Source organism: Schistocerca serialis, chromosome 1 (assembly GCF_023864345.2).
Source record: "Schistocerca serialis cubense isolate TAMUIC-IGC-003099 chromosome 1, iqSchSeri2.2, whole genome shotgun sequence".
NCBI lineage: Eukaryota > Metazoa > Arthropoda > Insecta > Orthoptera > Acrididae > Schistocerca > Schistocerca serialis.
The window spans coordinates 608345182-608357696 of NC_064638.1; the positions used below are offsets into that span (position 1 = coordinate 608345182).

The following is a 12515-nucleotide window of genomic DNA, read 5'->3' on the forward strand; positions in this document are numbered from 1 at the left end:
ACTAGTGTGGTCAGTCATTACTCGAAATTTATTTCTTTAAATGTTACATCTAAATTACGTGACACCATAACTGAGTCCTAACATCTCCTGCTCTGCTGTTGAATAGTTTTTCTCTGGTGAATTCAGTTTTCTCAACATGTCTGTTACAGGATGCTCTTCATTGTTAATCTCGCGGTTTAAAGCACATCCCAAAGCGTTATTACACGTGCCTCACAAAAGGATAAATTTCTTCTGAAAGTCTCGAAATGCCAGAACCAGGCTGAATGTTAAAACTCTCGTCAGATCTTCAAATACATCCTGACACTCCTCAGTCCATACAAATTTCACGTCATTCCTCATTTTGTTGCATAACAGTCCATCACATTTGCTAAATAGCAATTGTGTCCTGTACTGTTTACAGTCACTTTTGGCGCTCTGTGCTGCCTGCAACTTCTCAAGACAGTCAGTCAGGATTTTAACCACTGCTACCTGCTGCTTAATGCATCTGCATCCCCATGCTTCGTCCCTTATCTGCGTACTGTTCCGTAGTTGAATTTGCTAATTCTCAGGGCCCATCTTGCCAGCCTACTAGATGGGTCCTTGAGTTCCAGTAACCACTTCAAAGTAGTGTGGTCAGTCACTACTACTCAAAATTTTTTCCCATAAAGACAACATCTAAAATACGTGACACTGTAAATGAGGCTCAACATCTCTTTCTCTATCAGTGAATAGTTCTCAGTTGCATTAAGCTACAGGATGCCCTTCACCATTAATCTCTCAGTTTAAAACAAATCCCAAAGCATGATTAGATGCATCACATTAAAGGTAAACTCCTCCTGAAAGTCTGGAAGTACTAGAACTGGGCTGGATGTCAAAACTTCCTTTAATTCTTCAAATGCAGCTTGACACTCTTCTGTCCATATGAATTTTGCTCCTTCCCGTAGCAACTGCATGAGTGGTTGTACTATGTCAGCAAGCCCTTCGCCAAATTTTCTGTAGTAATTTGAGATTTCCAAAAAATATCACATTTCCTTGGGCACTGGGGACTCTCATACAGCTTGTAGTAGCCTCAGGTCTGTCCTCACTCCATTTTTACTGCTTGTGGTTCACACTTTTCTTGTTTAATTCATCCTCATCTGTAATATCTAAACCCGCTATCAACATGTCCTTCCTTAATTTCACTTTGTAGACACCAAAATTATCTGTATTCTCGGATACCACTTTCCTACCACATCTTTTTTGTGCGCAAAAAAAAAAAAAAAAAAAAAAAAAAAAAAAAAAAAAAAAAAAAAAAAAAAAAAAACAACACCACCCACGCTTGCTGGATCCGGTATATAGTTTTCTTCCGGAGGCTCTACAGCACATAATGCACCCACAGGTAGATTTGACTCCTCCACATTCACCCAAAGTGACTTCCCAGGACCACGTGGCACACAGTCGTACAAATCAAGTGTACCCCTCTGCGGGTCCGGGGGTTAGAATAGGCCCGAGCTATTCCTGCCTGTCGTAAGAGGCGACTAAAAGGAGTCCCTCCCCCTCAAGGGGGTAGTTAGCGCCTGCGTCCGGAGATGGACGGTTCCACGACCTATATTTGTGGTCATTTTGGTTTTTCACTTCTTCTCGTTTCTTCCTTCCTTTGGTTGGTTCCTTTCTTTGTTCTTCTCCATCTCACTGTCTTCCTCACTCTTTTCCTTGTCTTCTTCTCCTTGCCTTCTCTGGTCTCCGCCTCGGCGTTTGATACAGTCTGTCCTCTCTCTCTTCTTTTTCGTCTTCTTCCTTCCTCCCTGTGCGTGCCTGAAGACCGACCCACGCGTTCGCACGCATAGCCGGTGACGGGGTAACGCGTAATTCCCCGCCCTGGGTAGACAAATAAGGCACACACGTACCCCCTGGTAAAGGCCAGGCCCAGGGAGGGGTGATTGCGTGAGCTGATACCTTCTGACCATGCCGATTGGTCCCTCCGTCTGTTTCTCGGGAGGTGTGACCTGAGGTGTCAACATTCACCTAAGGCGGGAGTGCCCTCTGAGAGGGTCCCCATAAGGAAGGAGCGCGCCATCGGAGACGCTGGCAATCATGGGGGATTCCTCCGCAATGGATTTCTCTTCTTCTTCTCTCTCGACTTCTGCCCATAAACGGAAACTTGACCAGCCACCAGTGACAAAAGTACTACCGCCTGCCCCACAGTTCCTAGTAGTTTCTCGATCTGAGGACGGCAAGGATTTTTCCTCTGTCAGCCCTTTCGTTATCCAAAAGGGCGTAGATGCCATAGACGGATATGTCAAGTCGTGTACCAGGTTGCGTAATGGTACCTTGTTACTAGAAACTGAGAGCACCTTTCAGGCACAAAAACTGCTTCGGGCCACACTCCTGTACACATTCCCCGTCCGGGTGGAGGCTCACCGAACTTTGAATTCGTCTCATGGTGTGGTATATACTAGATCACTCTACGGATTGACTGACGAGGAGATTCAGTCTTTCCTCGCTGAGCAGGGTGTGATGGCTGTCCATAGGGTCATGAGAAAGGTCAACAATGACCTTGTACCGACCCAGACACTTTTCTTGACCTTTGATAGTGTTCAGCTGCCATCGTGCATCAAAGCGGGCTACGAGATTATTTCTGTTCGCCCCTATGTCCCGACACCTACGCGCTGCTACCAGTGTCAGCGTTTTAATCACACTCGCCAGTCTTGTTCCAATGCGGCTAAATGTGTCACTTGTGGCAGGGATGCCCATGAGGGTGGCTGTCCACCTTGTCTCCTCGTTGTGTGAACTGTCAGGGTGACCGTGCAGCGTCCTCCCGCGACTGTCCCATCTATAAGGATGAACGCTGTATCCAAGAAATTCGGGTCAAAGAGAAAGTGTCCACCTCGGCTGCTCGCAAGCAATTTGCTAGTAGGAAGCCCACACTGCTCCCAGCGGGGAAATACAGTACTGTCCTCACCTCTCCTCGGACTACCAGGGAGGTGGCAACCCAGACACGCGATCTGACATTCAGCACTACGGTCGTCCGTTCGGCCAGTGCTAAGATCGCGCGGTCGACGTCTCCTCTTCCTCCCGTCACCCCACAGACACAAGCCCCTTCATCAGCTTCTGCCAAGACGAAGACCCAGAAGTCAGATGCACGGGCCTTCAAGAAGGAACCGTCCCGTGCAGACTTCCTGCGTACCTCGAACTCCCAGCCATCGACCAGTACTTCCACCAAACGACCTTCCAAGAAGGCTCATAGGAAGCACAGTTCTCTTTCTCCGCCACGGCGCATTTCTTCTCCTGCGCCACCCAGCGGTTGCCGCCCCAGGCCGTCATCCGTTTCGCCTCGCCGCACCGCTGGTAGCTGAACATCTGGCCGTTCACCGGCGGAGGAAGCTCCCCCTCCCGGCCATCTTACCAAGATGGCCGATGAACCTGTAGAACCAATGGACGATGACTGTCCGCCTACTGATAGCGGCGGCAGTGCTCGCTCGAAGCCAGGCCCTCAGCGGCCTTCGAGGTGACCCCTTCTTTCATCTTCCTTTTCTTCTTACGATGGCACATATTCACTGGAATATTCGCAGCATTCGCTCCAACCCAGAGGACTTGACGTTGCTGCTCCACTAGCACCGTCCGCTCGTCGTAGCCCTCCAGGAAACGAAGCTACGCCCATATGATCATATTGCCTTGGCACACTACACCTCTGTGCGTTTTGACCTACCCCCTGTGGTAGGTATTCCGGCTCATGGAGGGGTTATGTTGCTGGTCCGGGATGATATTTACTACGATCCCATCACATTGCACACCGACCTGCAGGCAGTTGCCATCCGAATTACTCTCCCCACTTTTACATTTTCCATTTGTACCGTTAACACTCCATCGTTGTCTGCCGTTACCAGGGCAGACATGATGCAAATTATTGCTCAGCTACCTGCACCATTGTTGTTAACTGGAGACTTCAATGCCCACCATCCCCTTTGGGGCTCTCCAGCATCTTGCCCGAGGGGCTCCCTGTTAGCAGACCTTTTTAACCAGCTCAATCTTGTCTGCCTCAATACTGGCGCCCCTACTTTTCTTTCGGACACATCTCACACCTATTCCCATTTAGACCTCTCTATATGTACTACCCAACTTGCACGCCGGTTTGAGTGGTATGCACTTTCTGATACATATTCGAGCAACCACTTCCCGTGTGTTATCCATCTCCTGCAGCATACCTCCTCTCCGTGCTCATCTAGTTGGAACATCTTCAAAGCAGACTGGGGGCTCTTCTCTTCCAGGGCGACCTTTCAGGATCAAACCTTCACAAGCTGCGATAGTCAGGTCGCACACCTCACGGAAGTCATTCTCACTGCTGCTGAATATTCCATCCCTCACCCTACTTCTTCTCCACGTCGCGTACCGGTCCCCTGGTGGACCGCGGCATGTAGAGACGCTTTACGTGCTCGTCGACATGCTTTATGCACCTTTAAACGCCACCCTACAGTGGCGAATTGTATCAATTCTAAACGATTACGTGCACAGTGTCGTCGTATTATTAAAGAAAGCAAGAAAGCCAGCTGGGCTGCTTTCACAAGCACCTTCAACAGTTTTACTCCTTCTTCTGTTGTCTGGGGTAGCCTGCGCCGGGTATCTGGCACTAAGGTCCGCTCACCAGTTTCTGGCTTGACGGTCGCGACTGACGTCCTTGTGGCCCCTGAGGATGTCTCCAATGCCTTCGGCCGCTTTTTTGCAGAGGTTTCGAGCTCCGCTCATTACCACCCTGCCTTCCTCCCCCGAAAACAGGCAGCGGAGGCTAGGCCACCTAACTTCCGCTTCTCAAATCGTGAAAGTTATAATGCCCCATTCACCATGCGGGAACTCGAAAACGCACTTGCCCGGTCACGGTCCTCCGCTCCAGGGCCTGATTCTATTCATATTCAGATGCTGAAGAAGCTTTCTCCTGTGGGTAAAGGCTTCCTTCGTGCGAGTCTATTGTTGTACCAATTCCTAAGCCGGGGAAGGACAAGCACTTGCCTTCCAGTTATCGACCCATCTCGCTTACCAGCTGTGTCTGTAAGGTGATGGAGCGAATGGTTAACTCTCGTTTGGTTTGGCTGCTCGAATCTCGACGCCTACTTACCAATGTACAATGTGGATTTCGTAGGCGCCGCTCTGCTGTTGACCATCTGGTTACCTTGTCGACCTTCATTATGAATAACTTCTTGCGAAAGCGCCCGACCGCGGTTGTGTTCTTTGATTTGGAGAAGGCTTACGACACCTGTTGGAGGGCGGGCATTCTCTGCACCATGCATACATGGGGCCTTCGCAGTCGCCTCCCTCTTTTTATTCGTTCCTTTCTAATGGAACGACAGTTCAGGGTACGTGTGGGTTCTGTCCTGTCAGACACCTTTCGCCAGGAGAATGGGGTGCCACAGGGCTCAGTTTTGAGCGTCGCTCTCTTCGCCATAGCGATCAATCCAATAATGGATTGCCTCCCAGCTGATGTATCAGGCTCCCTTTTCGTGGACGATTTTACCATCTATTGCAGCGCGCAGCGTACATGTTTCCTGGAGCGCTGTCTTCAGCGTTCTCTTGACCGTCTTTACTCCTGGAGTGTCGCCAATGGCTTCCGTTTTTCTGCCGAGAAGACGGTCTGTATTAACTTCTGGCACTACAAAGAGTTTCTCCCACCGTCCTTGGCTGCCCGTTGTACCCGTTCTCTAAATGTCCTCCGTGTTCTCAGTGGTATGTCGTGGGGAGCGGATCGAACCGTCCTACTCCACCTATATTGGTCGATCGTCCGCTCTAAGCTGGATTATGGGAGCTTCGTATACTCCTCTGCACGGCCATCCATCTTATGCCGCCTCAACTCCATACAACATCGTGGTTTACGTCTTGCGATCGGAGCGTTTTATACTAGTCCCGTCGAGAGTCTTCATGCTGAAGCTGGTGAATTGCCAGTCACCTACCGGCGCGATATACTGCTTTGTCGGTATGCCTGTCGGCTACTGTCAATGCCCGACCACCCGTCTTATCGTTCCTTTTTTGGCGACTCTCTCGACCGTCAATACGGGTTGTATGTCTCTGCCCTGCTACCTCCTGGAGTTCGCTTTCGTCGCCTCCTTCAACACCTTGATTTTTCACTCCCTGCAACCTTTTGAGTGAGCGAGAGCCACACGCCACCTTGGCTCCAGGTTCAGGTTCGCGTTCACCTTGACCTTAGCTCGCTCCCAAAGGAGGTTACCCCCGGTTCGGTATACCACTCCCGTTTTGTCGACCTTCGTTCGAAGCTCATTAATATGACCTTCATTTATACAGATGGCTCTAAGACCAATGACGGGGTCGCTCTAAGACCAATGACGGGGTCGGGTGTTCTTTTATTGTCGGGGCACAAAGTTTCAAATACTGGCTCCATGGCCATTGTTCGGTCTTCACAGCTGAGCTCTTTGCCCTCTACCAGGCTGTTCTTTACATCTGCCGCCACCAACATTCTGCTTATGTCATCTGCTCCGATTCCGTGAGCGCACTCCAGAGTCTCAGTGATCCGTACCCGGTTCACCCTTTCGTGCACCAGATCCAACGCTCTCTTCAGCAGCAGGTGGACGACGGTTCTTCTCCGGTTAGCTTTATGTGGGTTCCTGGCCATGTCGGTATCCCTGGGAACGAAGCTGCAGATGCCGCGGCCAAGGCTGCAGTCCTCCAGCCTCGGACAGCTTCTTGTTGTGTCCCTTCATCAGATTGTAGCAGGGTCATTTGTCGGCGCATTTTATCGCTGTGGCATGCCGATTGGGCTGCACTTACGGATAACAAGCTTCGGGCCTTGAAACCTCTTCCCGCGGCTTGGACGACGTCCTCACGTCCCTCTCGGCGGGAGGAGGTAGTTTTGGCCCGGTTACGAATTGGACACTGCCGGTTCAACCATCGCCATCTGCTGACGGCTGCGCCGGCGCCGTTCTGCCCATGTGGGCAATTGCTGACGGTCCGCCACATTTTAACGTCCTGTCCGGATTTTACCACACTGCGTCTTGGTCTTGGCCTGCCATGTACTCTAGATGCCATTTTAGTGGATGACCCACGAGCAGCTGCTCGCGTTCTTCGTTTTATCAACTTGACAAACCTCTCTAAGGACATTTGATTATGCTGTTTTTTTAATCCTATGCCTGTCAGTCTGTCTTTTATCGTGTTTTCCCTTTTAGTTGCTGTTTTAAACTTGTGCCTCGCCGTGCATTCCTATCGTAGTCTGGGCGCTAATGACCATTGAAGTTGTGCGCCCGAAAACCACAGAAAAAAAAAATCTAGTGTTACTTCAGTTGTATGCAGTTCGACTGGTTTGTCCAATATGATATTTTACCACAATGTACCCCACGTAAGCTATAGCGTGCCTAATTCCATTGCTTTGACTCACTAAGGCTCTATTGGCACACCGGACTGAAGTGGGAATGTGGAACAACATTTTTAGCAGAAGTGAAGTCCACATGGAATACTTGGAACTGAAACAAACTGAAAAGCAATGCCAAGCACATGGACAGGTGCACCAGGCCAAGGGGGAATGCCAAAGGATGCTGCTAGTGAGAGCGGACTGTAGACTGAATGCCAGGATCTGACTACGGAGTTGGAAGGCCTTAGGTACAAATACTAGACCCGTTACATTTGACAAGCAGTTTTAGGTAGTATCCGGTACCAATCACGAGTCATGTTTTCGAAATATTGTGCATGAACGATGCTGATACCTGGCAGAAAACCTAGAAAATAATGTTTTAAGCAGTAAAAGTTACATCTAAGACCTCCACCCCCTTACATTTTCACACTTTGTGTGTGACATGTGTAGATTATAGGCATCAAAATACTTGTTAGGGCTTGTTGATTATCTAGTAAAAACTACTGATGTAACTGTCATTCATTACATAAATAATAAAACACTACACCAGTTATGTATTTTTTCATTATTAGCAAGACACATTATGAGAATTTATTCTTGTTGTTGAGCGAAAATATTTACGTAAGTATTTTGTATGGTGTTTGCATATCTGTTGTTCTACATTTCTTGCACTGTAATCACCTTTTCGAGTTTATCAGGTACCGTGACTCCTCAGTTATATAGAAAACCACACCCACAAACTATCACTCACACAGTTTGTTTGTGAAACATCACAAAAAATATTTACAAAAATATTTGGTCTTGACAACTAGAATAAATTATCAAATTAGGTCTTACTAAGCAACAAAGAAATTCATAACTGGTGCTTTGTTTAAACAAAGTGAGCGAAGTTGTCAGCTAGCACTACCCATGACCAAACAACACACTAAATATGGTTCGAAGAACACAAAGGTGTTAGGAAGAGTGCAATATTTCATGAGTGCAAGAGTATTGAGCATGTGGATGTGAGATAGAGAGATTGCACAGTAATACTGAGAACATCAAAAACTTTTGAAATATTTTGCACTGCCCGGAAATATTGTGCATTGTGTGGGCAGTATCAGTTTAATGTTCTTGTCAACTTCGCTGACTGCAAGAAATTTGAAATGAGTGCTCAGTAAGGAGAGCGAGCATTTTTTATTAGAATGCATAGAGCTGTATAAAGCCACCACGCTGGGCAGTACTTGGCAGCGGCTGTACGTAAAGTATGAATTGTTCCCACTTTACCCATTTACTAGTTCAGATTTGCTGAGTAGTGTGCCCTTTGTCTACATTTGTAAACACTACTTGATGACCAGCATCATTTTACATCAATCACACAGCTCTTTTCCCCATAAACATTTTTTTTCATCAAGTGTAAATCACAGGAAAACTATAAACATGTTAACGCGCGATAGGGTGTAAATTAACATTGTGGTTTTAGGAAATTTAATGGGAATGTTAAAAATGGCTGTAAACAGGAGGTAAACATTTATTGTGGGAATGTAAAAGTGGCATTATACTGTACTTAACTATAAGTGGATGTCTTTTGTCACTGCATGTGTGGAAATTAAATCGTAAGTAAAAATGTTATGAAAAGAAAATTTGCTTCTCACCATATAGGGGAGATGTTGAGTCGCAGATAGGCACAACAAAAAGACTTTCAGAAAATGAGCTTTCGGCAAACACAAAACACACCCGCACCCACATGCATGCGTGCGTGCGTGCGTGCAAACCTGCAACACGCACATGACCGCATTCTCTGGCTTCTGTGGTCCTTGCCTGAGACTGCGGTCATGTGTGTGAGTTGCGTTTGTGGTGCGTGTGTGTGTGTGTGTGTGTGTGTGTGTGTGTGTGTGTGTGTGTGTGTGTGTGTGTGTGTAATTTTGATAAAGGCCTTGCTGGCCAAAATCTATATTTCTGACAGTCTTTTTGTTGTGCCTGTCTGCGACTCAGCATCTGCGCTGTATGGTGAGTAGCATCTTTCCTTTTCACAATATTGTTACATACCATCCTGGGTGTTCCATTGTTTGATTATAACTAAAAACATATAATAGATCCAATGACCAGTACATGGGCACAAGAACGAGAGTGAACTTTCTTGAACCTTCCTGAACGAGAAAATCCTTAGCCTTCATTTTCGTCCAATGTCCCCTTCACTTTATTTTTCTCATTTGTGTACTTTTTTCCCCAGTCTTTGTATGTGCTCGTGCCCATTCCAACATGTCACGTCCAACAATGTTTGTTATGAGTATAAAAGGAAACAGAAAGTAAATAAATATGAAACCAAACTGCTGGCTGTTATTTACAGATAAAATGTTTAATACTACCTATAGACTCATATAAGGGTAAAAGTGATGATATTACCCTAGCTTATGGAACTATTATTCCTTCCTCAGGCAGAAGAGAGACCCCATGTGCATCCCTCTCATTTAGGGGTCTGAGTGATCTGCCTGTATTCCTTTTTCCTCCCAGAGGAGAGAATTATGGCAAATTATGCCACAATCTCAATTAATGGCTTAATGAATTATTGAAGTATGTCAGCTTTTGCATAAAATTCAAGCCTAGAAAAGTATAACGCCAAAGGATTGAATCTAACAAGCACAGAGGTAAAATCTGCCATGGAACATGTTTCTGGTCACGAACTTTAATGTTAATAGTCTTGTAAGTTAAATAGTTTCACAGAAATTGAAATAAGTTACTGGAAAGTCGTATTGTAGTAAAAAATTCAAAAATTCTTATCTTATAAACAAGATTTCAGTAAAAGTAGGTGCATCGTTGGAATCAGCAAATTGAAAATAATGCCTTGATTAACGAATCCACAGCTACCACATTCATATTACTTAGAACATGTATGTAGATTTAAAACTAAGTAAAGAGAAAAAATTAATTATTAACAGGGGTGCAATAAGAACAGATGGAAAGAAGACAGCTTGCTCTGATTCAGCATAATATATTTTCATCTTTGGTTACAACGCACTTTATAAATACCAAACTTAATGTGTGTCAAATGTTTTCATTTACAGGCAAACTGCAGGTTCTTGATAAGCTTCTTAGGCATTTGAAAACAGAACATCACCGAGTCCTGATTTTCACCCAGATGACAAAGATGTTGGACGTTCTTGAAGCATTTCTTAATTATCATGGGCACATATATTTAAGATTAGATGGGACAACAAGAGTTGATCAGAGACAGGTATGCAGAGCTGTAGATTTGTTTTACTTTGACCTTACGTAAAAGTCAATAACAGATACACAGGATTAGTATCATAATGGCACCAAGAATTCACACATTTTGAAAACACTTCTTGGGCAAATTGTGGTATACAATATAATCTTTCCACATTATTTTTATTTCCTTCTACTTTTTATTTACCTGTCATTTAGACACCTTTTTAAATTCTGAGATAAGAGATCCAGGTTTCATACCAAATGTAGTTCCTATGTATTGGTACATAAAAATTTTGAATAAAATGTGCAATTATAAGGCCAAATTTGTGTTTTGATGTACTCTGGCATGAAAAAACTAACATTTGATCACTGTGATATTAATTTTTGCTGCTATTCTTCCTCAGTTTTGCAGGCCTTTGCAACAATAAGAAAATGATTAAATTATCTATGTTTACTGTATTTGTAGAAAGGTCAGAGAATTCTCTAAATTTTGCTAGTGTTCATAAAAATTTCCCATGCTTATGGCATTTAAAATTTACTAACTACTTTTCTGAATACTTTTGTTCTAAGATGCAGCTGTACTTTTGCTGAAAAACTTTTCTTCTTGTACCATATTTTAAACTATTGACAATATTATAAATTTTTTTGTATAATACCGTATATATGTGAATAATCTGCCCATGTTTTTCCCCAAATTTAAGTACGAAAAACTGGGGTGCATGAAGTAATTGAAGAAAGATGGGTACTGCCCCTCTACTATTGCATTGTTGCGGCCTCATTCTGTGATGCGTCAATAGCATATTAGAAGTGAAATATTAATCATGTGTTAACTTGTTAATTTTAGCTACAAGTTCTTGTCATCACTTGTCATCGCTCGTACACAGCAGAGAACATTGGAAACTGTGCAGTAAGAAGAAAGTATGATGTGAGTGTAGGTTGTATTCGCGACTGCAAAAAACAAATTGCAGTTTCAAGATTCAAACGGTAATTGCCGGACATTTTGTGGCCAAAAATTGAAACATGTGGACCTTGAATAAAGGCTCTGTGATTATGTAGTTGAGAAGCGACAACATGGATGCGTGGTGACTAATGAAATATACCAACTCAAATCATTCCTTGAAATGGATTTGGGTTCCATTGCTCAATGCCACCCAGCGATTGCGAAGAAAAGTAGTCAATTACACACTGAAATGTATTCTTATTCACTTCTTAATAAAATAAAAAATATATATTTTCAAATCAAACATTCTTCACCCAAACTCTTCAATATATCTTCCTTATTGTAGCCCACTTTATCCTCACAATCATTTTCTACACCATCTTCTGGAAAAACATGACTGTCTTTAACCCTTTAATTACTTGCGACATATATGTCCATAATAACCTTGCGCTCACTCAGTCGTAACAATATACACTCCTGGAAATGGAAAAAAGAACACATTGACACCGGTGTGTCAGACCCACCATACTTGCTCCGGACACTGCGAGAGGGCTGTACAAGCAATGATCACACGCACGGCACAGCGGACACACCAGGAACCGCGGTGTTGGCCGTCGAATGGCGCTAGCTGCGCAGCATTTGTGCACTGCCGCCGTCAGTGTCAGCCAGTTTGCCGTGGCATACGGAGCTCCATCGCAGTCTTTAACTCTGGTAGCATGCCCCGACAGCGTGGACGTGAACCGTATGTGCAGTTGACGGACTTTGAGTGAGGGCGTATAGTGGGCATGCGGGAGGCCGGGTGGGCGTACCGCCGAATTGCTCAACACGTGGGGCGTGAGGTCTCCACAGTACATCGATGTTGTCGCCAGTGGTCGGCGGAAGGTGCACGTGCCCGTCGACCTGGGACCGGACCGCAGCGACGCACGGATGCACGCCAAGACCGTAGGATCCTACGCAGTGCCGTAGGGGACCGCACCACCACTTCCCAGCAAATTAGGGACACTGTTGCTCCTGGGGTATCGGCGAGGACCATTCGCAACCATCTCCATGAAGCTGGGCTACGGTCCCGCACACCGTTAG

General features: G+C 45.5%; 1 protein-coding gene across 4 annotated transcripts in view; it reads left to right on the forward strand.

Moving 5' to 3' along the window:
• LOC126477588 (helicase domino) overlaps positions 1-12515 on the forward strand; it is a 423343-nt gene that overhangs the window by 193902 nt on the left and 216926 nt on the right. For all 4 annotated transcript variants that reach the window (XM_050103628.1, XM_050103631.1, XM_050103630.1 and 1 more), the window contains one exon: positions 10351-10520. In XM_050103628.1, the coding sequence (XP_049959585.1) occupies positions 10351-10520 (170 nt within the window). The remainder of the gene's footprint in view (positions 1-10350; positions 10521-12515) is intronic.